This window comes from Malurus melanocephalus, unplaced genomic scaffold, assembly GCF_030028575.1.
Source record: "Malurus melanocephalus ecotype Western Australia unplaced genomic scaffold, MMel_1.1 scaffold_64, whole genome shotgun sequence".
Taxonomy (NCBI): Eukaryota; Metazoa; Chordata; class Aves; order Passeriformes; family Maluridae; genus Malurus; species Malurus melanocephalus.
In genome coordinates, this window is record NW_026623296.1 from 319,413 (window position 1) to 345,845 (window position 26,433).

At 48.7% G+C, this 26,433-nt stretch overlaps 1 protein-coding gene across 1 annotated transcript in view; it reads right to left on the minus strand.

The window, feature by feature from the left end:
* The window catches only part of LRIG1 (leucine rich repeats and immunoglobulin like domains 1), an 84,890-nt gene extending 59,539 nt beyond the window's left edge, over positions 1-25,351 (minus strand). Inside the window, exon 1 of the mRNA XM_057366411.1 lies at positions 24,843-25,351. Within this exon, the coding sequence (XP_057222394.1) occupies positions 24,843-25,351 (509 nt within the window). The remainder of the gene's footprint in view (positions 1-24,842) is intronic.
* Positions 25,352-26,433: the final 1,082 nt, after the last annotated feature.

The following is a 26,433-nucleotide window of genomic DNA, read 5'->3' on the forward strand; positions in this document are numbered from 1 at the left end:
AACAACATTTTTTTCATTGCTCCAACACCACTGTTTATCAGAAACACTAAAATTTGGTAAATGCACAACCAGACACAACACTCTTGGTGCCACTATCCAGCAGCACCCTGTCTGCATTACCGCACTCCAGGATGGGGGATCGCCAAGCCCTAAGGAAGGAATTGCAGCACAGAGCTGGAATCAGCCCTTTGCAGAGCCCAGCAGAGAGAGAGAGAGAGCTGGCCCTGGCTGGCAGTGACAGCACTGGCACAGCTCTGTTCTGCTCAGTCAATYATTAATGCCAGGGACAGGGCACACAGCCCTTTCCCCCCGTGTTTGCTCAGTGCTTCACTCTCTCGTGGCTCTCATTAATAGTTAATCGGGAAGGACTGATCTCCCCCAAAAAAACATGCTTGCTTCGAAGTGGCACAAAGGAATATTTGTGCACTGGTTAGAACTAGTCWGGCAAAGAGTTGGGGGAAAAGTCTTTAAAAAAAAACAGCGGGCATATTTTTCCTGTGGCTCAGGCATGGGGGCTCACCCCAGGCTTGCTCCTGCTTCTCCTTCATTTAACGCTGCTTTTCACCCACACCGAGGGGCTGCATCACCTCCTGCTCTCATACACTGATGGTACCCAAGCGTTTCTAGAGGATTTTCCCTGAAAGAACCACTGCTGTCCCGTTCTCCACCTGGCTCCTCACAATTCACCGCTGTTTCACTGGTGGCTGCTCCTCCCCAGCCACCCAGCACATCTGTGCTGCCATCCAGGAACCCTCAGCAGATATTCTGACTCGAAGCTGTCCCTCCTTAGAGGAGCTGCAAAGTTTAACGAGCCCAGGGAGCAGAGGCAGTGCAGCCCAYCCGGCTGGACCTGSCAGGACACAGGCAGTGCTCAGCCCKCCCTGCTCTGCTGCTCCCACCACCCTGGCAGCAGTGAGCCTGCTCTCAGAACACCCAGGCATTTCTGYAGCTTTGCACGGTGGAAATAAAGCCCTCTCTGATCCCAGCAGCAGTCTGAGTGGAATTACAGCACCAGACTCCTTGCCATGCCCACCATCAACTTACTCAGCTTGGAATCTACCAGAACAAGGACATTCCCAACACTTCTCAGTGCCATGGGCTSAGACGGAGAGGTTGGCCAAATCCAAACATCTTGTGTGTGGAAAGGAATGATGTATTTAACCTCAAACCATCTCAAGGACTGGTTACCCATGAGCTGCCTAGGGCTGGCAGCGCTGCGTGGTGCAGGGCCAGCTCTAATCCCCCAGAGGTGTGAGGAACACATGGCAGACAGCTCTCCATTGCCAGTTTAAAAATAGTTCYCCTCTGTAATAAAGAACAGCATTTTAAGGGCAAAACCTGAAGATTTTAAGCTAAAAAAAAATATCCTAAGCTGGCCATCCTGGCTGGAGGTGTGTGGTTTACACAAGCATCCACCCCCTTTCCTTTCAAGTAATCRATGTCCAATCATAATGCACTTCCACTCCGAGCACTTTTGCACTGCCAACAAAGTACCAAGCAATTTAATGGATTTCTAACCCCAAATTGGAAGCTGTACTACATCCAACTGATTCAATTTGTTCAGCCTTAGAGGAAGCCCTGGGAACAAAATGCTAGAAATAAAACCACATGCAGTGATAACATTACAGAAATAGATACACCAAGAAGCACATGTTCTGTCCCTTTTATTTTATCTGACCTCCAGCTTGGTTTGATTGACCTTCGAGATGCAAAGGCTGCATTTAAAAAAAGCCATTTCCACCTGGATCAAGAGAAATAAATGTGAGTGTGTCTGAGTGTGTAACAAAGGCAATTCTAAACACAAACAGGTACCCAGGCATATATGCAGGCAAAACAATTATAGTGATGTACATARCTCAGAGGGCTTTATCAGGGGAGTTTGGGACAGCTGTAAAAATTAGGATGAAGTTGTGAAGAGCGCTAGTAAAATATCTTTATATGCTGGGGCAGARTGCAATAATGTCACATCTTTTACAGAAGCACTATTTTGAAAAATCTTTGAGAGCTTTACGGTTTTTATTGGTGCTGTTTTTCAGCTCCTTCCACTTACAAAGCCAGGCTTCTGTATTAGTGCGACTCAGACCGCARAAAGTCTCAGAAGGAGAAAAAATTATAGGCAATAAAATCTTAGAAAGTTCTGCAAATCAGCCTGCTCTTCCCCAGGTCTGGTATCTCAGAACTCTGCAGGATTTAAAGCCAGTCCTTATTTCCAATGGCTGCAGTTTTTTGCTCTTCAGGTCTCTTAACCTTTGAGCAGCCCTGGGCAAATGGGGAGCAGCTGCTCATGAGCCCAGCCTTGCTCCTGCTCCCCATCTCTGTGCTGGGGGCACTGGAGCTGAGCTCAAACCCTGCATTAACACCAGCCAGGCACCAAAGCTGAGCACACAATTCTCTTTCAGATCAGAAAGGTATTTTTTCATCTACTTCAAAGAGCTGTGATGTACTTTGCTGGATGGATGCCTTGATTTATTATTCAATGAACTCCCTCGGATTTGCAGAGTTTCTCAGCTAAAAGCATCACGGCTAATTCAAAGGGAATGGAGATGTTTAAGGYTCAATCAAAGAACAAACTTTCCCTTCTATAGATTTTTATACTTTTCACATTGCAGGGGGATGGGGAGGGGAACATTTCTCTATTCTTTTGCTACGGTAAACATTTAAGAACCCAGTATCTTGCAAAAKTGCTGGATTCAGAAAGTACTTGGATAAATTAATTTCTTTTAACTAATTATTACTGGAATCACACTGCTCCACTTAGCATTTCTGATCAGATTTTTTGTTATGACTACCTTAATTTCTGCTCACCAGAGGATGTGTATATATCACAGGAGCTCCAGTCCCAGCTCCAAGAACAGGGAACACCTTCATTTGAAGGGACACTGCAGTCAAACAACAAATTCTGAAGGAAGATATTAAAAGGCAGACAGGTCCTTCCCTCTTGCTTTGAGCCCACCTCACTGAGGCAGAACCCGAAGTAGATGCCATCTTAAACTTACCTAATTGCCTCTAAAAAATATTTTTTCAAAGCCCCATAATGAAACTCCACGTGGGTGGCCACCTGGCTGCCCTGAAAATAGAAGAGCTAACACTGCAATTTGGCCAGGAACAGAAATACCCTTTCCCTCTTGYGAGTGGTCCTTGCGAGCCCAGGCACCCTGCCAGGGGCTCACCATTCACTGCACAACCTGCACTTCTCCCAGGGCTAAGGGCTCCTTGGCTTCACACCAACTCCTGCTCCAAAGGGTGATTATTTGGGAAACATGAATGCAGAAGGTGCTCCCAAGGTTTGTTATCACACAGGGAGGGACACAGCTGCACTCATTGCTTGGAGAATTCAAACCATGTCCTTTTGAGATAGAGTAACCTCTACAGAGAGAATAATAGCAAGAAATGCCCCCATTGCAGGGAAGCAGAGAATTGTCAGGGCTCGTGGAAAGCAGTGCAGCAATTCACATGCTGAAGAAATCCTGAGATGAACTGTGATGGAGAACCCAAWGCACCACACCGGAGGGGACATGGGAGAGATGACAGGGGACAAGCCCGAGGAGACCAGAGGGTAACAGCACATCATGTGGGTGGAAAACCACAGGAAAAGAACCCCTGTGCAATTCATCACCGCATCTCTGCAGCCATGAAGAGCAGAGAGTTGCAGCAAACTGCCAAGCTGTGACCTGCCTGAAGGAGAAAAACTTCCTCAGTGCTCCCCAAAACTGGGCATTGCCAGGAGCAGGATYCTGGGTCAGACACTGGGAGCACGTGCTGTGCACACTCCCAGTTCCCAGCCTGGCCAGACTACAGCAATGCCACATTAAAAAGCACATTTCCCTCAATTTGTCACAGCAAGCGARGTATGAAATAAAAAAACCTTTTCAGAGATCTTCCAAACCCTCCAAGTCTTTGCAAACCAATCAAAATTGTGTAAAAATAAATTGCAGTGCATTTTATAGGGGAAAATAACTCTACTGCAACTGGAAACACATAATCTTGCTTTTCTCTAACAAAACCTACAGGAAATGGCTCTGCAAAAGTTAACTAAGTGATACTGAACTTTCTCCAGAGTGCTGTATAGGAAATAACTCCAGAAAGAACTGCCCAATTTAACCTTTTGTCCAGACTGCAGGGCAGAGCCTCACCACAGACGAACCTGGCTGATGTTAACAATCCTCGGGTGTATTCTCTAGAATTGCAGCAGAGAAAGCAGCAGGTTATCTCACACACGCTCACCCTTGCCACAGCACACAGCCCAGGCAGCCAACTGTTGATAGAAAACAGCCTTTTACAATTTTCCCTTTCTGTGGCCGGCAATTGGGTTTTATTTTGATTTTTAAAGACAAAAAGCCGAGCAGATACCTGCATGCCCTGCATTCTGATCTGTGCCAGGCTGGCAGGGCTGACCTACCAAAGGTGTCCCATCCCTCCCCACATCTGCCACACCATCCATCCATTTGTTAGAGATCTCACAAGGTGGTATCAGAGCATTTGTGGGTCAAACCCCACCACTAACACTCCCTGAGCTTCTCTCCCTTTCCTCACCACCTCCACCACCCCAGCAGGGGCTGCAGCAAGCGCCAGGGGAGGATTTTTTGCTCCCAAGGCATGTCAGGATTGGCAAATCCGCCAAGAAACCTGGTGTTAGTATTTGCCTGGAGCTCTGCAATCATACAATTCCACAAACCGAGCCAGGCTGCTCTCCATCCTTTCTCCCCCACCATCCACGTGCTCCAGGGTGGAGAAGGTGCTGCTGAAAATACAGGAAACAATGCTGGTTTTCAGCCTTCATTTCTGTTAGTTGAAAAGGAGGAGCTACAGCTTTAKACATATACAAACACACACATCTATTGAATCCCCAACATCTCCTTCAGCCTTCACTTTCTATTAAATGCACTATATGGGAAAAAAGAAAAAAAAACCAAAAAAAAAAAATCTAAGAAGAAATCAAAGCTTTTCAACATTGTCACAGAACTTGGGTCCTGTGTAATTGCTTTAACCAGGACAGAGCTGCTCAAGAGCTGCAGAATACTGCTTGAGCCAGCAGGAAACCATTTCAAGCTCATTTTTTTCAGCAAATTTGACACCACCACCAAAGCTGCTCCAAGACAYATAAAAAACACACCAAAAAACCACACCCATAGGAGAGAGCGCCAAAAAATCAGTCTAGAGCAAGGAAGGCTCATGATAAAAATACCCCCCATGGAATGAGACTGAATTCAATAGGCTGAAACAGCCACWGGGAGGGAAAGCCAATACACAGGAATATTGCAGTCAGCCTTGGGAATTAGCTCTGGTAGGTTKTTTCTTTTCCTGCAGCCCCACGCTTACGTCAAGTCACGTGAGTGCAATTACACAAACTGTACCTTTTCCATGAACACCTTCACTGGGATAAAGGTTCTCATTTTGCTCCACATAAAAAACACTCTCCACAGGTTTATAAGCTTTAATTGCTATGAGAACCCATAAAAAGTGCCCAAATAAGTCTATTTAATGGTTACACATTAACCATCATACACCTCCAGGCTTGTGTTATCCACCTATTTGCTAAATCAATAAACTGCTCGTAGGCAAACTTTTGAAAATCGTTGCTGCTGCTGCTGCTGAAAATGTTCCATTTCTGTTTACTAGCAACTTCACGAAATTAATTGMAAACTCCTACCCATTGCTGAAGTTTTTCTGCTTTAGCTCTTCTAGGGAAAAGGCAAGCTGGTTTTCAGCACAAAGAATCAGYCCCAAATATCCCTCTTGTGCTTGAATTTGGATGCTGGCCCATAAGGCAATGCAAGAGCAATACAAATCCAGGCTGGGAAGGACTTGGKTGAAGAGAAATACGTGAGTGTATGTGTCTGCAGAGAGAGTTCCTCTGAACCCGAGGAGAACAAGTCTCTAGGAAACCCATAAGCCAGGAGCAGGGAAGCTGTGCACATGAGCAAGACAAACAGGAACCATTAGCAAGGTGTTCTAGGTCAGCAAACACCCAAAATACTTCTTGGCAATTAAAATTAAGGGCGCTGTACTCAGTGAATTCAGACCTTCACCTTGCACTGGGTGCAAACACACCGGTTGGTGTCTGCAGCTCCTGCGGGCAGCAGCAGTGGGTGGGAGAGCACCAAATAAACACAGCCTTTCCACAACATCCCCTGAACCAGCCACTGCAGGAAAGCTCTGCAAGGCCACCTGGAAAAGCCCTCTGCAATGCTCCACACCCTGCAGTGGAGGAAGGCAGGGAGCATTTCAATCAGTGCCCCGTACCTAAAGGGACATCAGTCACCCAGTGCAGCCCTGCTGAATTTTACCTTGGACACAGTCACCTGTCCCCATGTGCCATCACCACCTCACAGACACCACTGACAGCAGGGGACAGAGGCCAACCCCAGCACCCCCTGCATCCTCTGGGATTGGGAGAGGGCAGCGACACTGAGCCAAGCAGCCTGAGTGTGATTAAGTGTTGATCAAATCCAACTATTTCATAAAGGTTCTGCTATGCCCAGCCAGCTTCAACAGTCTCTGCACTTTGCTGTGAAATCCCTGGGATTCTTATGAAAAGCTGGGAAATGGCTCCTTGGACACCTTAATAAGTAAAATGCAGTCTGAAATCCAGAGATGCACTCTGAAATCCCAACGTGGCTTCCTTCTCCAAGCACTCCCCGAGCACTATCAGCACGGGCACCAGAACCCCACACTTTGGGATTCGGATCCTTCTGGAGAAGGGATGATTCTGTGGATGGGATGGGACACACAGTGGGTGAAATTAGATGGGTTTTAGGGCCCCTTCCAGCCCAAGCCTTTCCATGATTTCAGTGATTCCACTACCCTGGAGGTGGGTAACACCACTTTCTCCCTAAGCACATCCCCTGCCCCCACATCCCTTGTGCCACATGTGCAGACCCAGTTGCAGGGGGGGCAGACAGACAGCGGGAACTTCGCACCTCCCCACCATAAACCTGCCCAAAGCAATTAGCCAGCCCCATTCCAGCTGGGAACACATTGCWGCCTCATTTATAGCCCCAGAGCTGCGAGGGCAGCTGGCCCCAGCTCTRCACTGAGAGAAGCAGAGCCCTCCAACAGCAGAGGAAATGCAAACACAGGGGGCTCACACTACCTGCCCYCCTGCCTGTACCCATCTTAAAAATTAATCCCGCTCGTAAAAGTTGGAGTGGGGCACGTATTTCAGGCTGAATAATAAGGGGAGGCCTTTATAAATAAGGAATCACTTACTATTCGGAGGGAGGGGAAATTAGAAAGGTTATTTAAATTAAAAACAAACCACACAAACAAATAAACCTCACTGTCTTTCCCCCTAGCCCCACGCTGGCTGCCTGCTCTGCACATGTTATCTACAGACCGCAGGGAAAACCGTTCCCTGCTCCGTTTCACAATCTGCTCGCTCTGAACCTTACACCACGTCAGGAATTAAACAAACATTTCCTCCTTCTTCGGGATTTCCCCCTGCCCCATCCAGAGCTCGGCTCCAAAGTCCAGCTGAAAGAGCAGCAGGCATGGGATTGAGGTGGAGCTGTCAGCTCCACACGTTCCCCACCACCTCCAACAGCCCCAAAACCATCCATGGGGTGGCTGCTGGTGGTGATGGAGCACATGGATCCCCTTATGTTGGGAAAAGGTGGAAAACTGACAGGGAGAGGTGTCTATTAGAGCCTTCCACAAAAARCAGCCCACCAAAACATGAAACCCCRAGCCTCCATCCCACTGCTCCACGCTAAGGAAGAATAAATGCACYAAAGCCACTGAATCCCCCCACTCCTCATTTTTCATGATAAATGGGGTGAAACTTGTATGTGGCCATGCTCACAAAGGAAGACATGGCCATGGATGTCTGTCCTCTTCCCCAATAAGTCTAAAACTGGGGTAAGACCAGGGGGCTGGGAAGGTGAGTGAGCCCCTGCCAGGCTGCAGAACCATGGGCAGGCACAGTTGGCAGAGTGGCCAAGGACCAGCACTTGCCCTTGGATGGCCTGGGCCCATTGCTGTGGAAAACAGGAGCCCCCCASAGTCCCAAAATACCCCCCAGACAGCCGAGGTGGGGAGGGAAGGGGAGCAGGCAATAATAAAATACAATCCAGAGATAACAGGAACACTCCGCAGAAGTCAATTAAAACCTTAGTCAGCCCTGGAGACACAAATCCTCAGGAAACCAGACTTCTTGTGCCCATTTCCATGCATATTACTGAGATTACAAGTAACTGCAGCAGAAAAATTCTGTAAGAAGTCTTCTCTTAATCTGTCCATGTTACCAAACAGGTTTATGTTACAAATTTGGGGTTTATCTTCCTTGGAAAACTCCGGTCTTAGCAGGGAGCCAGCAAACTGAGAGCATGAGTTAAAATGAGGGGCTGAACACGGGGAAACCAAGTCAGGTTGGCTGAATTTTTGTGTGGTTGCTGCTATTTAATGGCAATGCCTCATTAAAATGTGGGATAAAGGAAGCTTTTGTTAATGACCTGCTCTTTCCCTCCCTCACGTACCTTCCCCTCAGGGTTTTGAGATCACATATAAAACACATCCCCAAGCTCCTCGAGGGATTTCTTTTTTTTTTTTTTTTCCCAGCAAAGCTAACACTGACAAGACTTGACATTCCTGAAATGTTTAAACGGGGAAAGAGAGAGAAACAACATTTTTTCAAACCCACTTGATGCATCAGAGACAAGCAAAAATTGGCCCAAGGCCAATTTAAAACACCAAAAAAATTAAAAAATATTTGCGAGATCATCTTAAAAACTCCCAATGTTCCTGACAGAAAAGTCCCCAGCTGCACGGCAGACCCAAGCCCCCACACTGAATGCTGCACATTCCTGGAGGAAACTGTGGAGCAGAGACAGAATCCACAAACCACCACACACAGCTGCCACTCTGTCCCCAAGCACCCCATGGGGACAATGCCACCACCAGCATTGCCCACAGCAGCACTCAGGCTCTGTGGGCAGGTGGGGAGCCCTAAAAAAAAACCCAAAACCCACATCCCAGGGACTTGGTAATGAGCTTGGGATTAGGAAACCAGGCTAATGAAGAGGCAAGAGCCAAAATATCCAATTCCTGCCAAATACCAGGAAAAGCACATTGCTATCAGTAGCCATTATATTAATTAATTCATACACCAGCCTGTTTTGTAGCTTTTTCCAGGCTGGGATTTCGCTTTCCCGATGCTGCGGGACAGAACTGGGCAAGGGAAAGGGTGCAGATGGAGCGCTGCACTCGCAATAAAACCACTGAAGGTGATACAAACCAGATGTGGATGGTAACCCCATGTGTTCCGAGAGGTGTTACAGCTCCATACGTCAGGCACAGAGTGTCAAACACTCCAGAGCGAGCACCCACAGCGCCAAAACACACTCAGGAGTGCAGAGCATTCCAAGGGGCACACAAAGGGTTAACAGGAACCCACCCAATTATCCTTCCTGGGTTTACCAGCRCAGAAATTTGGGCATCAAAGAGGACCACAGTGTTCCACTTGTGCAGTAAACTCCTTTCACCAACATCACTTCACACTTTCTAGAGTGCAAAGTTCGTGCTGATATTGTTGGCTTTCTTGCTCGCTGCTTTTTGGCACCGTCCCTCCTTCTTGGCTGTTCATTAATATGCAATCAGTACATTAAAGGCTTCGTTCCACAGGCCCAGCCAGGCTGCAGCAGCCTTTTCCAGCAAGTGCTGTCTTGTGCAGGACAAACGTGCAAACGTGTTTAGGTGCTCCCAAACAGTCCAAATTAAAACCCCAAACCCTGTATTCCCACCAACTGGGTTTTACAGAATGAGGAATTATCACCATCATTGCCAAGGCTGTCCAGAGAAAACCTGGAAACAATACTGAATTTACACTCATTACTGCTTTACTCCTCCACGCACTGGTTACACTACTCAAGTTTTGCACCATTTGCAGACTGACTGATCRTGGCTTCGTGGCAAAAGCTGCCTGAACACACTGGCAGCCAGAAAGTTTCCACCATTTGCATCTGGATGATCAATCGCTGGGATGCTGTGAGCAGTCTTCCAAAAAACGCCACCTGTTTTTTCAGCTATCCTCTATAATCTTCCAGATTTGAGCAGGAAGCAGGACAGCCCTGCCTCATTTACCATCACCGTGGAAAACCGTGTCACCACAGATGAAAATAATTCCTGCTCTTTTGGGAGCGTTTTCTGAACAGCTCCTCCACCAAGTAACGCTCATTTCAACCAGGAAACCAACTCAGCTCAAGTTCCCTGTAGTTCTCTACAAAAACAGCCCATCAGCTGCTGGCTAAGAAGCTAGCTCCTCATTTAAACATTTTGTATTTCCTTCACAGCCTCCTCTTCTGCCACCCCTGGGCTTGACCATTTCAGCCCCTGGTCCAGCCCATCCCCTCCTGGCCCACCCAGCATCACCTCCTGCCCTGCTGTCCAAACAGGCACAGAAAACTCASCCCAGCCTCCCATAATATGTTATTAAATCCTGTCTTATTTTTCTTCCCTAGGAGACTAAACATAGGCTCTCAGCTCAATATAAAACTAAGTACATGCTCAAAACAGATCAAACAGAGTTTAACTGCAAGGAGTACCAGAAAAAGCACTCTGGTTGTTCCAGGTCATTTTAAGCCACACTAATAAGTTTTCGTCCCAGTTTTTGAAGAGTTGCTTATTATGGAGAAGAGCCCAACTGGAAAATCAAAATCAAGAATCCCTGAACTCTGAAGGAAGGTTTATCTGARTTTGGGGCCATATCTACACTGAATGCAGCACAGCCAAGTAACATTTTTCCATTACTTTTTATCACTATTGCTTCGTGTTCTCCCCCATGAGCACAAGGTCCCATCAAAACTTCTCCAGACAGCCCCCAGTCCCATAAATTGTTAGAAATCTGGACTTACATCAGTGGGATTACAGCAGAAGAGACAAATGTGCACATGCTGGATGGAAAGGGGACAACACAGCACTTTCAAACTGGAGAGCATTTTTCATTTATAAATAGTTTACATTTTTTGGATCCAGGGGCGGACAACCCGCTCAGTCTGCACTGAAACCAAAGAAATATCATGTGTGAGCACTAACCACAGTGTAGCAAAGATAATAAACAACAGACAGGCAGCCATATGCAATGAGACTGGTGTTTTTGGTAGGGGAGGCAAATKAAAAGGAAAAGAAACACCAAATCCAGCAACTTAGTCACAGAATAAGAACCTATTAAATTTCAGAGGCACCCTTTTGTCCAAGTTTGGCTGCAGAACCTCCCTGCACCCCACTGTGCTTACACTTCTAGGTCTCAGACCATCATCCTGGCAGAAAGGAAAGCCAGATCCAGGTACCTGCAGCAAGGAGGGACAAAATGATGTCCAGGTGGTCACAAAACAGCATGGGTGGCACACGAGTCCTGGGGCAATGCTCTGGGTTAACGTGCACAGGCACAGCTCAAATCCTCATCCAAGGCAGACCCAGTATTGGTCTGCCAATTGAATTTATGTAGGAAATAATTACAAGAAACAGGAACCTAAAGCACCCTGTGCACCTTGCAAACAGGCACCGTGTTTGCAAATGTAATTGTATGGGGTGTGAAAACAACAGCTTGAGCTCAGCACCGGGCAAGCAAGGGCTGCTGCGGGCAAAGGTTTGCTGAGATCCTCAGGAAGCTTCCAGAACTTCCCCATGAGAACGGACCAAGCTGGGCTGCAAACCTCCCACACCAACCTCTGCTCTCTCGGCAAATAAAGCTGAAATAAGCGCCGACATCTGTATTATCCACCCTTTTACAAATGTTTTCGGTATTACGTTAAACAATATCTTTATATCCCACAGAAGAGACAAGTCTTAAAAGGAAGTGGGACAACTCGGCTTGCCAAGCTGAGAAACCTGCACTTGCAGCATCTCTACTGAAATCAGCCTGCCAAGACCAATTTGATGTGTTTTATTACTGCAAGGAATTCCACAAATATGCTGGCAACTTTTGAGCGTCAGCGTGGGTTCCTAGGTAGGAAAAACCTCCTTAAAAATACGCATTTTCTGGATTTTGCAAACATTTACCAGATGTAAGTTCATGGCCAATTCATCTGCCACGACAAGTGTGGAGGCATCAAATCCAGCAGAAGAGGCTGAGCACCCACCTCTGTCCCCAAGTGAGTCGACAGCCAGATATGCCTGACTGAACAAAGGTTTGTTTTCAATTATATTTCAAATTCTTCTAACAATAACTGTGTGGCGTCTGGCACCAACACATCTGAGCCTTTGAAGTGGTTCTTGACTTTGACGGGAAAAAGGAGGAGGACAAAAAAAAAAAAAAAAGGGGGAATCAATCAGTAATTTCAGTCTGAGTCGAACCTCTTCTCTGAAGAGAAAATGGTAATTCTGCAATCCATCGATGTGCTAGCAAAAACAACAACAAAACTAAACCAAAACCTATTCTTGGGTCAAAATAGTAATGGGTCTGCTCTGGGGTTTCACCTTTAGAAATAAGGTGATGACATATATGAGTCAGTKGTCCCAAACACAGGAGAATTCCTGCCTCCCCAGCCACTCATGGTCATGCCTGTAATAAAATGCTCATGGGAAGAGACAGCCCATGCATAAATCCAATCCCAGCAATGTTTGGAGCATTCATGATGGACCAGGACAAAAACTATGGAGTGCAGGTGGCCACACAGCCAAATCACTTCTGGATGTGCACACAAGAACATTCCCAGGAGCCTTAAGCAGGTTTGCAGTGCCTGCAGGCAGATGAGCTGCCATACACCCTTATTTCCCTTTCTTTTAAGTTCACTTTTAGGAATCTAAACTCCTTTTCAGATTTAAATGACAATAAGAGCACTGGGGAAGTCAGTGCAAGAACAGGGAAAACCTCAGGTTTAAAATTTGTATCTTTTTTATCTGATTTATTCAAATAAGCACAGCTGTGGTTTAAGAACAACAAGGTGGCAGAGCRCAGCAGCTCCCAAGACTGGGGATGGTGGTTTTGGTCAGAATGATGTACATTTAAAGAGGGAAAAAAATGCCTTGTTCATTTTTACTAAGCCATGTCTGAGTCCTACCAACTCTTTCTTAGGTCAGGCAGTTTCTGGAAACATCTTCTGSCTCAAAACATTTGCAGAATTTCAAGAATTTGCTCTGTAAATCTTGAGGCTGCTTTGTTCAGGAATGCTGACATGTGGGCAAAGGGAAACCAAAACTTTCCTTGAATGCTGCAGAAAGCTTCAAACCCTGCCCAAGATGAAAAATGCAAGAGTCAAAACTCTGAAGGAAGTGTGGGTTTTCTGCTGCATTTCAAATATTGCCCTGGACCCGTTCTTGCAGGAGGGGAATGTGGCTGTGCTGYGTGCTGAGCGGGGCTGATGGCCTCCATGTGCTCCCCTCAAAGCAGGGCTGGAGTMAGGAATGAATAAATAAAACAGATCAAGATTTCTTGGCCTTTACAGAGATGATCATGCTGTGAAAAAGCTCTGGGCAGAGTTTCTTCTCCCAGCCAGCATCCACCCACAGCCCGATGCCTCCCCATCCACAAGCACCAAAGGACGAGCTTGGTCTTCTGCTTGCRTGGCTCCCAGGACAATACTTGATTTGTCCTCTGGAAATATCCATTGCATTCCACAAAACTGAGGAAACTAAACCTCCAGCTTATCCATAAAGCCTGATGTTTATGGGGTTACATTAGGTGAGACAGATCTTCACTGCTTTAATTACAGGGCCATTTTCAGGCTGAGGAGTCTYGCCAAATCCAGCTCCTGCCTGCATCAGCTTGGCTTTTATTCCTGCCCTGCTTCCCAAAAAGTCCCCATAAACACCAGGAGCTGTCCCTAAGTGTCACAGCACTGGGCTAAACACAGACCAAGGGTGGGAAACACCCACTGTGACAGGCTGGGCACGGGTCAGAGAGCCACACACTGCCCCAAAACACCAKCAAATACTACACCCAGAGCTGGTTCACCTTGGCTTGAAAGCTCTCAGTGCTGGAGGGCTCCCTCCTGCCTTTGTCCCCTGCCTTTGTCCCCATGGACCCAGACCTAAACAGGCATCCTGCAACCCCCTCCCAACACCACRGGAATGCCAAGAGAAGGACCAGCTCTGCTCTTCCACAGCTGGCACAGTCAGGTGGCTCCAAAGCCACCCAAACAAGCCAAGAGGAATTCTGCATTTCAAACCTAAAAAGGAGGAAAACCACCAAAAGGCTTTTCAGCTGTGACAGACCCTAACTTCCCCAAAACATTTCAGTGCACATTTTCAATTCACTCTCAATGCCACCCAGTCTCATGAGGGTTGTTGCTGGTGTTTTTTATCACACAGCCATGTCAGGAAATTGGCTTCCCAGGGGATGGGAAMTTCTCCTGCCACCAGCCCAGGGAGCCCACAGGGATGGGATGGACCAGCCTAGAGAGGTGGTGGACCAAAGGCAGGCTTGGGGAATGATGCACCCTGCAATGGCAAGACAGTTTTATAACCAGCAATCAGAATTACTCAGGAAGCCATAGAGGAAGCAATTGGAACTTGTTGGACAGGGGAACTTCCCCGTTTTGTTTCCAGATGCACAGACCCATAAGTCTGCACTGAATTCGTCTTTATCACRCATCTCACAAACGAAACTATATTAATTAACCCACAGCCCCAAAAGTGTTTAGCTGCCACCTCCTCCCCCAAAAGAGAGGATTTGTGTTTTTTTGACTTGAAAAAAAGCCATCTATGACAAGCCTAAATGGCTTAATGGTGCACAGGCTGTTCCCCAGCAAGAGAACAGGCAYATGCACCATTTGCACAATCTCCTTTCTCAGGAAACCTGGATGAAGAGCAGTACCTGCCAGGGAGGAGCAAATCCAGCTGCTGTTCTAAATCGACAGTGTAAGCCAAACACATCCTGTTGGATGTGCACAAGTTTATGTCTGAGGAGATCAGCTCAAAAACCAGTACATGTCTCTGCTGGGAAGGTCAGCAGGGATGAAACCAGAGCTCCTGGAAGAGCTTCAGCTCACCAAGGAGTCAGAAGCCAAGCAATTTCGCTGGGGGGCTGGACTCTGAGATAAACAGAGGCTTTTACTGAAACTGCAGGAGCTGAAGGAGTCCCAYTGCACCCCTGTGGGCTGGAGGGACAGGCTGCCAGCTCCCTGGCCAGCAGGCAGAACAAGTGACACTACTCAGAAACCAGAGAGACCTCTKCCCTAACCAGAAAACTTCTGCTTGCCCACTCACACAGCAAAAGCAGAGTCCACCTAAATACCATCTTGATATTATTTTGTAACCTAATTTAACAAGAAAAGTTTATTTATCTGCTTTTATGAACAGCCATTCAAGCCCCTTAATTTAATCATCCTCAAAAGCTTTTTGGGTGGTCACCATGCAATAAGAAAGGTTGGAAAGTGGGAGAGAAGATATACAACAGATTTACAACAACGTAATAAACAATTAAGTTGGCACAACTCCCACAAATCCTTCCAAATCAGAGAAGTCTAATAATACMCACTATCCTTTATTTACTGATTTATTTGCAAAATGCCATGCCCTACTCCAAAAGAATCCAAAGGTGCTCAAAAGCCAGGAATTCTGACTTTGACTTGTTTAAGGAGGAAAAAGAATGAACAGAGTTGTTTATAGACCAACAGACAGGAACAGCACAAAAATACACTTAGCAAAGGAAAAGCACAAAATATTATGACACCTTTCAAAATAAAACATCACATGGTTTGTTTAAATCTCCTAAAACAGTAGAAGTCTCCCCATATTGCCAAAACAAATGAAATACAAGTGTAGATGTGACTCTGCCCCAGTTYAGAGGGGAACAAAGGTTTAGGGTGTTACACATTCAAAAAAAGCATGGGATGCTCTTCTGGCTCCCAGCACRGCCAGACCACAGGCAGCAAAACTGACCACAGCACCATCCAACTGTCCAGTGCCAGGAGAACCTGGCACTGCTGCCCAGGCCTTGGCCATCAGCAGATAGGAGGGGGAGTGATGCAGTAACTGGGCATGASAGAAGGGGAACAGGAACACCCAGGGCCAAGATATACCTGCTCATCCTTTGCAAAGGTCAGAGATCATTGCTGACACAGGACATGAACAATCCCTGCCATACCACCCATCCCCACATTCCCCCAGGGCTGCAAAGCCTGGTGAGACAGGAGGAAACCCCATGGCTCCCTGCACCTTCCAGCTCCAACCAAAAGAAACCACCTTATACAGGGAAACAGCCAAATTTGGGCTGCCTGCTCACAGACTGGGCTGCTGCAGAAGAGCTCATCCCAGCCCAGCCCCAAAGGAGGACATTTTTCAAATCTGTGCTGAAGAACTGTTTTGGTGCTTTTCCACAGCTCTGGAAGCCAGAGGGATGGCACAGTCAYAACAAAAAGCAAGCAAAGGGTGCCCAGGGCTGCTCCCCAGGCAGCAGAGCGAGCTGCAGGCTCYCCCTGCACACAGCACAGCAAGGAGAGGCRCCGCTGTTTGGACAACTGGAACACATTTAGGGGGCAATTCTTGACAGGGCCTCCAGCCAGGCCATTTCCTACAATCTCTGTTTTATTACCCAGGACACAGCCCACAATCCTGCAGCTCCCCCACACACCAAGTCTGCCACCACCCCACTCCTGCAGCACCCACAGCAGCACCTACGCACACAGGACACCTCCAGCAGCGTGTCCTTAAATGGGGCCACAAATCAGTGTCCAGAAAAACTGTCACCTCCATCTGAATGTACCCCAGCAAATCAGTGTCCAGAAAAACTGTCACCTCCATCTGAATGTACCCCAGCACCCATCTGCACTGGGGATCAGCCAAGCACTGCCACACACACTGCCCCGCTGGACAGCCGTCACTTCTTAGGAGTGTTTTTYAGATGACAGATAACATAGAAAACTTGTGTTTATATTGGCATGCAGCAGGCTAAAATACACTGTAAGTGAAGTTATAAAGCAGACTCAACACCAGCTAGGCAAAATGTGTTTGGGACTCACTGGTCAGTATTCAGAGAGAGGTTTGAGTAGCTGGTTGAACTCTGCAGAGCAGAGGAGTGTTCACAGCATTGAAAGACAACAAGGCTCCATCCTGGCAAGTGCCCATCCCAAAATCACAGGCTTTGGACAACCAGAGAAACATGTAARTGGTGAGGATGAATTCCTGTCCCTGTGTGTGGGCAAGTGCGAAGCAGCAMTGCCCAGACTTGGCATCCTGAATTTCTCATTTCCTCCCTGCACCTGAGGGTTTGTCTGCCTTCCTGCAGGGAGCAAAAAAAATTAAAAGCTGGAGGGGGTGGTCTAGGAAAAAGCATCTCACTTCGAGGTTTCACAGCCAAATTTCCACTCAACTCGAGAGGSTGTGTTCTCTAATCTGAAAGGATTCATCTAAAAACAGGCACCTCCAAAGGGGAAGCGTTTGCAATATGCAACCAAGTGTAGTTGAATAGGATTTACAAGAATTACATTTAAGAATGCACCTCTGCCCATTKCAAACAATAATAAGACTGCCCCAGTGGGCCCAAAAAATACACCAAAGGAAAATTCACATAAGTTACTGCCCCATTATGAGCAGCAATATCAATGTTACCCAAACCCTGCCTCCCACCACAGGGTAAAGAAAAAAAAAGACAAATTGTCTTGCACATAAAACCTTTATCTCCCGAAAAAAAAGCTTTAGGCAGCTACTGCATTTTTAAATGAAACTTGAGTATAACATTTTAAGAATACTACACATTTTAAGAAGTCTCCTACACTTCTCCCAAAATCCACACACAACTACTGTGGGAAGCTACARAACTGCCATGGCAGGTGCAAATAACCAACCATCCTGCCTGCACATCCAGCATGGTTAATAAAAGCTACACAGACGGCTGCAGTTTGAGACCTGGCCTTCAATYCTTGCTCAAACTGAAAATGGAACCACGTGGAAGTGAACCATGCTCCTGGAATTGGATGTGACASATCATCAGGTCTTGAGAGGTGTCCCCAAAATAGCAGGGCCTGCTTCTAGCCATCTCCAAAATTATATGGTTGTGGCCTGAGAGACAACGTGGTGAAAACATAATGAGGGAGTGTAACATATTACACGTGTTGTGGTCCTGCTCTGAGGCCAGAGGAGGCTTGGGCTGCAGCACAGGACTTGGTTAACTATTAATGGATGACTCAGCTACAACAAGAATAGGTATTTCATGCTGTGCATTAGCACAACGGCACCCTGGTCCTTGACTTAGCCCTCTATGCGTGCTAGGAAAGAAAAATGTATTGTAGTACATCATTTAATAGCTGGAYGTACCAGGAAACGGGTTTTATTCACCCTTTGTTTCTTCCTGCACACCCTGCAGCCTCACACTCAGCCTTTTTTCTTCACGTGCCACTATAAACCAGCAAGGAGAGCTGTCCACGTTTGCACAAAACCTCAACTCAGACCGAGGAGCTTTCCTTAATATTTATTTATTTATTCTATGTTAAATAGAATTCTAAATTCTAGGTTAAATCACTCTCCTCACCCTGCATGAGGTGCTAATTCCTGCCCAGCCCRGGTCCTGCAGAGCTGGTCAAGCTGAAGCCTGGTTTTTCTACAGATGGCTCCTCCAAGCAACATTATTCTAAATTATCTCTGCTGCATTCACCCACATGATCCCATCCAGCTCCACACGGCAAGACAAGGGAATCACACTGGGTGATTAGGTTAGCAGCACAAAATGATTGTGTTAAAAGCTGATGAGCTGAGCTAACTCAATCCGAGGTGTCTGGCAGGGCAGCCAACGAGATCAATTAAAAGCCCTGCAGCCCTAATTGAGAGTTTCTGGGTGCGGCTGACATACCAGTCAGGGCCAATACACAAATCAGGCACAATACACAAGTTCTGAGCAGAGCTGGCCGCTGAGGAATGACAGCCATCATCCCAATTTGCAGCCACTCCAACTCCGAGGCAAAASCTGAACCCCTTTGGGATCAAAGCACTGGGAAGGCAAAAGCAGGCACTGCTGGGGCATGCCCAGGTGGCACTCAGCAATCCCCAGCTGCCCTGCAGAGCASCGGGACATGCACATATATTCATGAGCCCAGGTGTAAGCACAGCCAGCAGGGCATTCCAGGGACAATTCTTGGGGGATTTGCCTGAACATGAAGCCACCTAGAGCTCTTTCCATCAGGCTTTAGTGAAGCTCAAGTCTGTGAGCATCCTTCCAGTGCTCTCAGACCTCCCMTCCCTGCACCAGGTGAGGTTTGCACCAAAGAAAACCCCACTTGSAAGTGCTTCTACATCTGCCTGAATCCCCATCAGAGACAAGACTCCAGAGCTTAAGCAGGGAAATGAAATCTCACCCATGCTCGAGGAAGCATTTAAGTACCTGAAGTGCTTTGTTGAAGTGTCTGGCCTCCCAAATGTATCAGTTTACCACCTTCAGCTTCTTGATGCCAACAAGCCAAGGGGATCAGACAATCAACCTCACATTTGCTCCTTGAATTCCAAGCAGGAAATCCTGCAAAGCTCAGCCRCCCCCAAACCTTACATCCAGAAAACTGCAGAACACTTTGCACAGGCAGAAAAAAAAAACCAAAAAAAAAGGAAAGAAAGAAAAAAATATAAAAAAAATTAAGCTGTACCTAACACATAATAGTTGATTTTTCTAGAGAACACTTGATGGTATGTTCTGTTTTTTTTTGGCTGCCTACTGAGACACTGGTTCCCCCTGCCCTGGGAATTTTCCCTCTGCAGCTCCTCCTCCCCCAGCTCCCAGACCATCCATTCTCCCCTTTTCAAACTGCACCCATTGTAAACAGCACTGAATATTAACACAGCCCATTGAGCACTTGCTTCTTTTGTATGGGACCCCTGCGTTTCAAATTGCAGTCACTGTAGAGAGGAAAAGTCTCAAAGTGATTAAATGCCATGAAGTTTCTCAAAAGCAGAGAGGAATATGCAGAGGAGGCTGAGGGGGTCCTAGAGCCTTTCACGAGAAGCCAGAGGCTTCTGAGAGAGCCAGAAGGGTTCCTTGAGTGGGGGTATTTTATCCTTTGCTGTCAATCTCATAATTTCTTCCAATCCTATCTGATGGGCCAGTTTCTGCCCTGGCTGTGGCTCAGAATGGGATGGAGATGAGAAGCTCAGGCAGCAGATGCAGAAGGTTTGCTGTTAACTGCTGCCCTCCTGTAGGAACTGATAAATAAATACTGCAGCATGCCGAGGGTGGTCAGCAGGTCCACCGACACATGTTCGCACAGGAAGGGTGGATTTGCTTGCGAGCACATGTATTTATTTGTGCTGAAGCAGCAGCCCGGAGAGGCACTGCTTTGCAAGGAGGGGCTTTCTGTTACCCAAGCTCTGGTGCAGGAACTGCAATCCTGCAGAGAACAGAGCCATCCTGCAGCCCTGGGGCTGGGGACTGCCAGGACAGTGCCCCAGGAAGCACCAAATCTAAATGTGTACCTTCGAGCTGAGCAGGATTTCCTTCACAAGCACCACCAGCTCCCGGCGCTGTCCCACCTGAGCAGGGAAACTTCCCTGGAGCACCGCAAGGTATCTTTGTGTTTGCTGTTGCCCCGGCAGGAGGGAGAGGAAGCAGGCACCTGCACCAACCCAAATCCCTGTCCCAAAGCATCCTCCCGCATCTTCCCAAGCGCTGCAGCCCCCRGGCACACGCTGAGAGCTCCGCAGCTGCGCGGGGCCAGCAGCCCAGGGTGACCATTACTCARTCTTTGTTCCATTATTTCAGCAGGCCTGGAGCAGGACACGCAGGAGAGGTACTGCCAGCAGTGCTCCCCCTCCCAGCACGGTCAGAGCCCCCCAGAACACCTCCCCTTCCAGCATCTGCAGGAGCACGATTTGCTCCAGAGCCCAAGAGCCAGCAATGCCCTTCTCCCAAAAAATCCCAGCATCAATCAGCACAGCCCCTCACTAGGCAAGCAAAGCAGCTACCCTAATGTGTGAGAGCAAAGCAACAAGACCTGACACATGAAAACACCCGTTTATCTATRAATTTCAATTTCTTGTTAATTTGGAGCACAAACATTCAGTTTCRTTGCTTTGAACAAAATCTCTTTGTATGTATACACTTGAGCACAGCAAGAGTGCTCCCAACTCCTGGTTCAAATGCACTTCCAGGCCCTGAAACCACCGACAGGCACCCACAGGACTTTAAAAAGCATTCAGACACTTTGCCCTGATCTCTCCAGAGAGCAGCAGCACCGTGCAAAGAGCCAACTCGCACGCAGCTGCTGCCTCGGGGCAGCTTATCCATMCAGCCAAAGCCCAGAGCCTTCCTGGGAAACAGAGAGCAGCTCTTAGCCCAGCTCTCCTGGGTACYTGGGGACTCTGCCTTTCCCCAGATGTGCCAGGCACACATGCACGCTGACCCAGGGGCAGAAGGTCCATGCAAGGATGGTCAGCATCTCCCAAAAAATCCCCTAGTCATTTGGGATGAAAATGCACAATATATCTGTTTAAAATAAAAACGTTCTTTTCTGCAGAGTATGCTAGCAATGAATTCATTATCCTGCTGTAGTCTCATTGCCCCAAACATTCTCACAAAACATCTGTAACAAAAACGCTACTGCTTTATCACTAAATAGGAAACAAAAAACCCTCCATCATACATAATGCCTAGAGGAAATTGCTATTCTRTCCCTCCTCAAAAATTAAGATGCATGGAGAAACAGAAGCAGAGGATGTGCCACATCACCAACACTGCTGAAGCCCTGGCTTTTTTTGGGGCACAAAGCACCGTGCACTTAAGCTCGGCCCTAAATTTATGCCACACTTTACCATAAAAACAACCTCCAGACTTAAACACCACAAGGCACAAAGCAGCTCTGACAGTTTCAAAGGCAGGCACTGCAAAGCAGCTCTGTGCAGATGAACTGTCCGGCTGAGTTCGCCTCTCCCGGCTTTCCCYATGGATCAGGAACCTTTTCCAGCTGCTGCGAGGATGGGATGGGTCATGGCAGTGTTGCAACGTGCCCTGTACAGCAAATCAGGAACGCTTATATAACTGGTACACAGCGCTGAGTTGCCTGTTGCTTTTAAGAAAAATAAAGCAAAACCAAAAATAAAAAAAAAAACCAAAATATATATGGCAACGATATATTAAATGTGAGCGACTGCAGCGCCTCTGCATATCAACTATTCCTTCTGAAAGCTTGGGGAGAAAAATTACAACTCCGAGCCCTGCTGCCAGCAGAGAAATAACAATAGTTTCAAAAAGCCCCAGCGCTTTTCCTCGGTACTGATAGTCCTGTTGACAAAATACGCGGCGTGATTAAGTCTGTTCCAGAACCCTCCCCGGCTGCCGAGCCGCATTTCCAACCCGACAAACAAAAGCTTTATCTCCAACACACTGAAAACCGACTCCAAGCACTGCCTCAGCATTGTGGCACTCGTTAGGAATAGAGATAAACTGCTAAGGAGCGATTGTTCAATAGCGCCTTAATGAAGTTAAAGCACTGCCACCAGAGTCACTGAAAACTGGATTTATCTCTCAATGTTAGCGATCGAACATGCCCGAGCTTATCACCCCGGGGAGCAGAGAGCTCAGCCTGCCCAGAAGGGACGGAGATGAGGGATGCACAGCTCCAGCATCGCCTTGKCTCTCCCCAATTTATGGCTGAGAACCCCCAATCCCTGGGCTGCACTTCCACATCAACCACGGACCACTGCAAACCTTCGCGTTTGCCTTCTTTTTCTTTAAAAGGGCACGTCTAAAAAAAAATAAAACTTTAAAAAATCCAAAAAGCCATTGACAGAGTGGCACAGAGGTAACTTTTCCCTAGCACATGGTGCTTTCATGGAGGACCTTAAACTACTAAAGAAGTGAGTTACCAACTCTCCTCTGCACAAAAAATGAGCATTCATGATCCCACCAAGCCTGAAAAATATGCTTCATTCTTGTGTTCCTAAACTGAAATAGGCAATTTTAAGTAAGTTTCAGTCATTAGAAACAGTATTACTCTAAAAGCAAAAGTATTTGCAGTAGCTTCAACGTCTGCTTTCTTATACTAGCTACGGAGAAGGAAAAGAGCCTTAATGTTGCATTTTCAGATTAAAAGTAATAATTTTAAACAGTTCTTTGATTAGTYTGTAACATACAAAGTTACAAACAGTATTCTAAAGTGGCTACATGATCAACAAGTCCATAGCCAAAGATTTATACGTGCTCTTACTTCACCAGTAAAATTTAAACTGAGCACAAGACACTCCAAAACCTGCTCCATTTGAAAAAGACACTCCTGGGTATTAGCACACCGGAAAAAAACACACAACAACAAATTTGTTCTGTCTGGGCTATTAACGCACTTCCTTGCCCGAACTAAGATACACTGTCCTATTTTAAGAGGTGCACGGGAATGCTGGAATTATGCTGACAAGGCTAAAAGCTTGCTCTGTAAGGTGAGGGAAGGATTCTTCAGAGCAACTCAGCAACAGGTGAATGGGATGAGTCAGGGCTTTAATGCACAGGCCACACGTTCCTCTCAGTATGACACCTGATAAGTTCATGTAAAACAAGGYATTTCTGCAGCCAAAAGCGAATAGCACCAGGAGAACCTGACAAAYCTCTAATAATTCTTAATAAGGAGCTGGATCATCTCCAGCAACACTTCAGAGACCATTCTCTCTCCTGGCAGAGCTGAGAAGTATCTATTACAACCAGGAGTTTTATAGATTCAATAATCTATAAATCTGTTCAAACAGCAGAAAGGCCCCACAACAGAAGCGCTGTTTCTCCTCTTTCCCTTTCTGGATTCTTTTTTTCTCCAAAGTTAACTAAGAGTTGAAGGCATTTACTTTTACAAGTTTGTGAGTGCACACACGTACTCTCAGTCCTCCCAGACCGTGAAACGAACTGACAGAACTGAGCACACTTTCCCCCCCAAAATCTCCCGAGTTTCAAGTGTCTGGTATTTTATTTCAGCTTTTACCAGCGGTCACAAAATCGGAGCGCACCCGCTGCACTTCCCGGGAAATGGCAGTGACATTGTCCTGCATTGGACGCGAACCAGAGCACTTTAAAAAAAAACCCTTCTAGGGAAAAAAAAAACCTCATCCCACGGTGCTGCAGCAGCCACCAGGTGCGGGGCTCTAAGCTCAGCTGCCACCCAGGACATWCGATACACCGCAGCTTAATAACTTCGCTAGGCACACAAGTACTGAGGGAGCGCAGCCAGCCGCGCCGCCTTCACTGGAAAACACCTGGATTTTCCTGAAACTCCCCAGAAGCCCTCGACTCCCTTTGGAACCCCCGAATTTCCCAGCCTAAAAAGYTGGCAGCATTAAAAACCAGAAAGGCGGGCGCGGCGCTGGGCTCCGGGTTCGGGCACCCGGGCGCGCTGCGCTCCGCAGCTCCGGGACAGCGAGGATGGATGGACGGACAGATAGACAGACGGATAAATGGATAGATGATGCCCTAATAAGGATTCGGAAGCCCAAGCTGCCCGTTATCTCCTGCAGATCGCATCGCTAAGAGACCAAACCCGCTCCCGGCTCCCTTTCCTCCGGGACAGCCGGAGGCCAGCCCCGCACGGGACCGAGTTACAGCGAGCCCCGAGCTCGCTCTTTTCACCCGGCCCGACACCGGACCCGACACCCCCACCACCCCATCCCCGCTCGGGACGGGCACCAGAGCGAACACCGAACCCGACACCCCATCACCCCATCCCCGCTCGGGACGGGCACCAGAGCGAACACCGAACCCGACACCCCATCACCCCATCCCCGCTCGGGGTGGGCACCAGAGCGAACACCGGACCCTCCGCACAAGTTTGGCACCGCACAGCCCAGCGCCCGCAAGGCGGTAGCGGCCACTTCGCTTAAATAAATAAACCGCAGTTCTGCAGCGATTTTTGCATAAAGTTTCCCTGTTGCTGACAAGAAGCCAAGAAGCCGCGGTTTGGCCGCCCAAACCYCCCGCTTCGCCCCCGGCCCGTCCCCGCGGGTCCCCCGGTACTCACACGTGCCGCGGCCAGCGGGGCAGGTCCCGGGGCAGCGCGGGCAGTGCCAGCCCGCCGCAGTTCAGCGTGTCCCCACCGCAGGCACAGCCCGCGGGGCAGCCGGCAGCGGCCGARCCCAGCAGCCCCAGCAGCAGCAGCGCCGCCGCCGCCCGTGACGGCAGCGCCATTTTGTATCCGGCACCGGGGAACGTCCGCGGCGGGAGGAGGAGGCGGCGGGAGCGCTCACGCCGCGGGCGCTCAGCGCCGCTCCGCCGCCCGCAGCATCGCCTCGGCCGCCGGCCCCGCGGGGCGCTACGGCACCGGCATCCACCGGGCACTGCCGGGCGGGTCGAGTCCGCGTCCCCGCCGCGGGAAGCGCCTCCTGCTCCTCCTGCCGCTCCGCTCGGCACGGCTCGGGCTCGGCGGGGGCCGGCGCTGGCCGGTCCCGGTGCGCTCCCGCGGGGTCGGAGCCGCTGCCGCCCGCCCCGAGCGCCGCTCGCCGCGGACCCACGTTGGCGACACCGCAACATGTAGCCGCGCCGCCCCCAGCGCGCCCGCCCATTGGCTGCCGGGCGGCCCCCGCCGCGCCGCYATTGGCCAGCGGCTCCCCCCTCTGCGGCGCCGCGGCATCTGATTGGTGCTTGGGGCCCGTCAATCACGAGCGGCGGGACCCGCCCACCTTTCCCACTCCAGGTGTGAACGCGGCCCCCCCCCCGCGCTGCCGCTCTTAAAGGGGCCGCACCCCGCGCTCGCTCCCCGCGCCTCACCGCGCTCCCTCCCCTGAATCCGGACACTCTGCCGGGACACCAGAGCCAGGGGGGCGTCCCTACACCCCGGAGTGTCCTTCTCCGGTCATGGGGCTGCACTCCAGAGGGACACGCGTGTCCCGCCACGACCCCGCGTGTCCCGCCACGACCCCCGCGGCAGGAGCGGCTCGGTTATCCACGCGTGTTCCAAGCACACCCAAACGGGTCTGCGCTCCCCCGGTGTCCCTTACACCGCACACGGGCTCGGGAGGAGCCCCCGGGGCAGAGCGGGTCCAAGCGTGACTCGCCAGGGAGCTGCACCACGAGCATTGCGGGCACAACTCATTTTAGAGCATCGATGCGCTCCAAGGGTTGGATTTAGAGGCTGCTCCCCARCTCCGTGGAGAGAATCCAACTGGCTTTGGTCAAGTTTGGACGTGGCCCAAMGCAGCATTTAGGGGAGGAAGCTCTTGGAGCGTTCAGCGCACCCACGGCGGGCGGGAGTGTGATTTAACCCCTTAGAGCAGGAGTTCCGTGGGGAGAAGGGGTAACTTTACGGGAAACAAACACATATCGMAGCCCAATCCTGCTTTCTGTACCTCTGAATAGATTTCCAACCTTCCCCAGGTTCCTCCTYAGTGAAGGGGCAGAGCCTTGTTTGCTTTCTGTACCAGAACGGGGCAACCACAGGATTCTTCACTCATRTTGCTCAGTGTATGTGTCTATTCCCAATAAACAGCTTGCACAAGGGCAATGGCATTCCAGGCTTGGTTCAGAGCAGGACCCAAGCTGCACAAACACCTGAGAAGCATCAAAACTGAATAGGCTGGTTCAGCTGAACAAAAAAAAAAAAAAAAAAAAAAAAA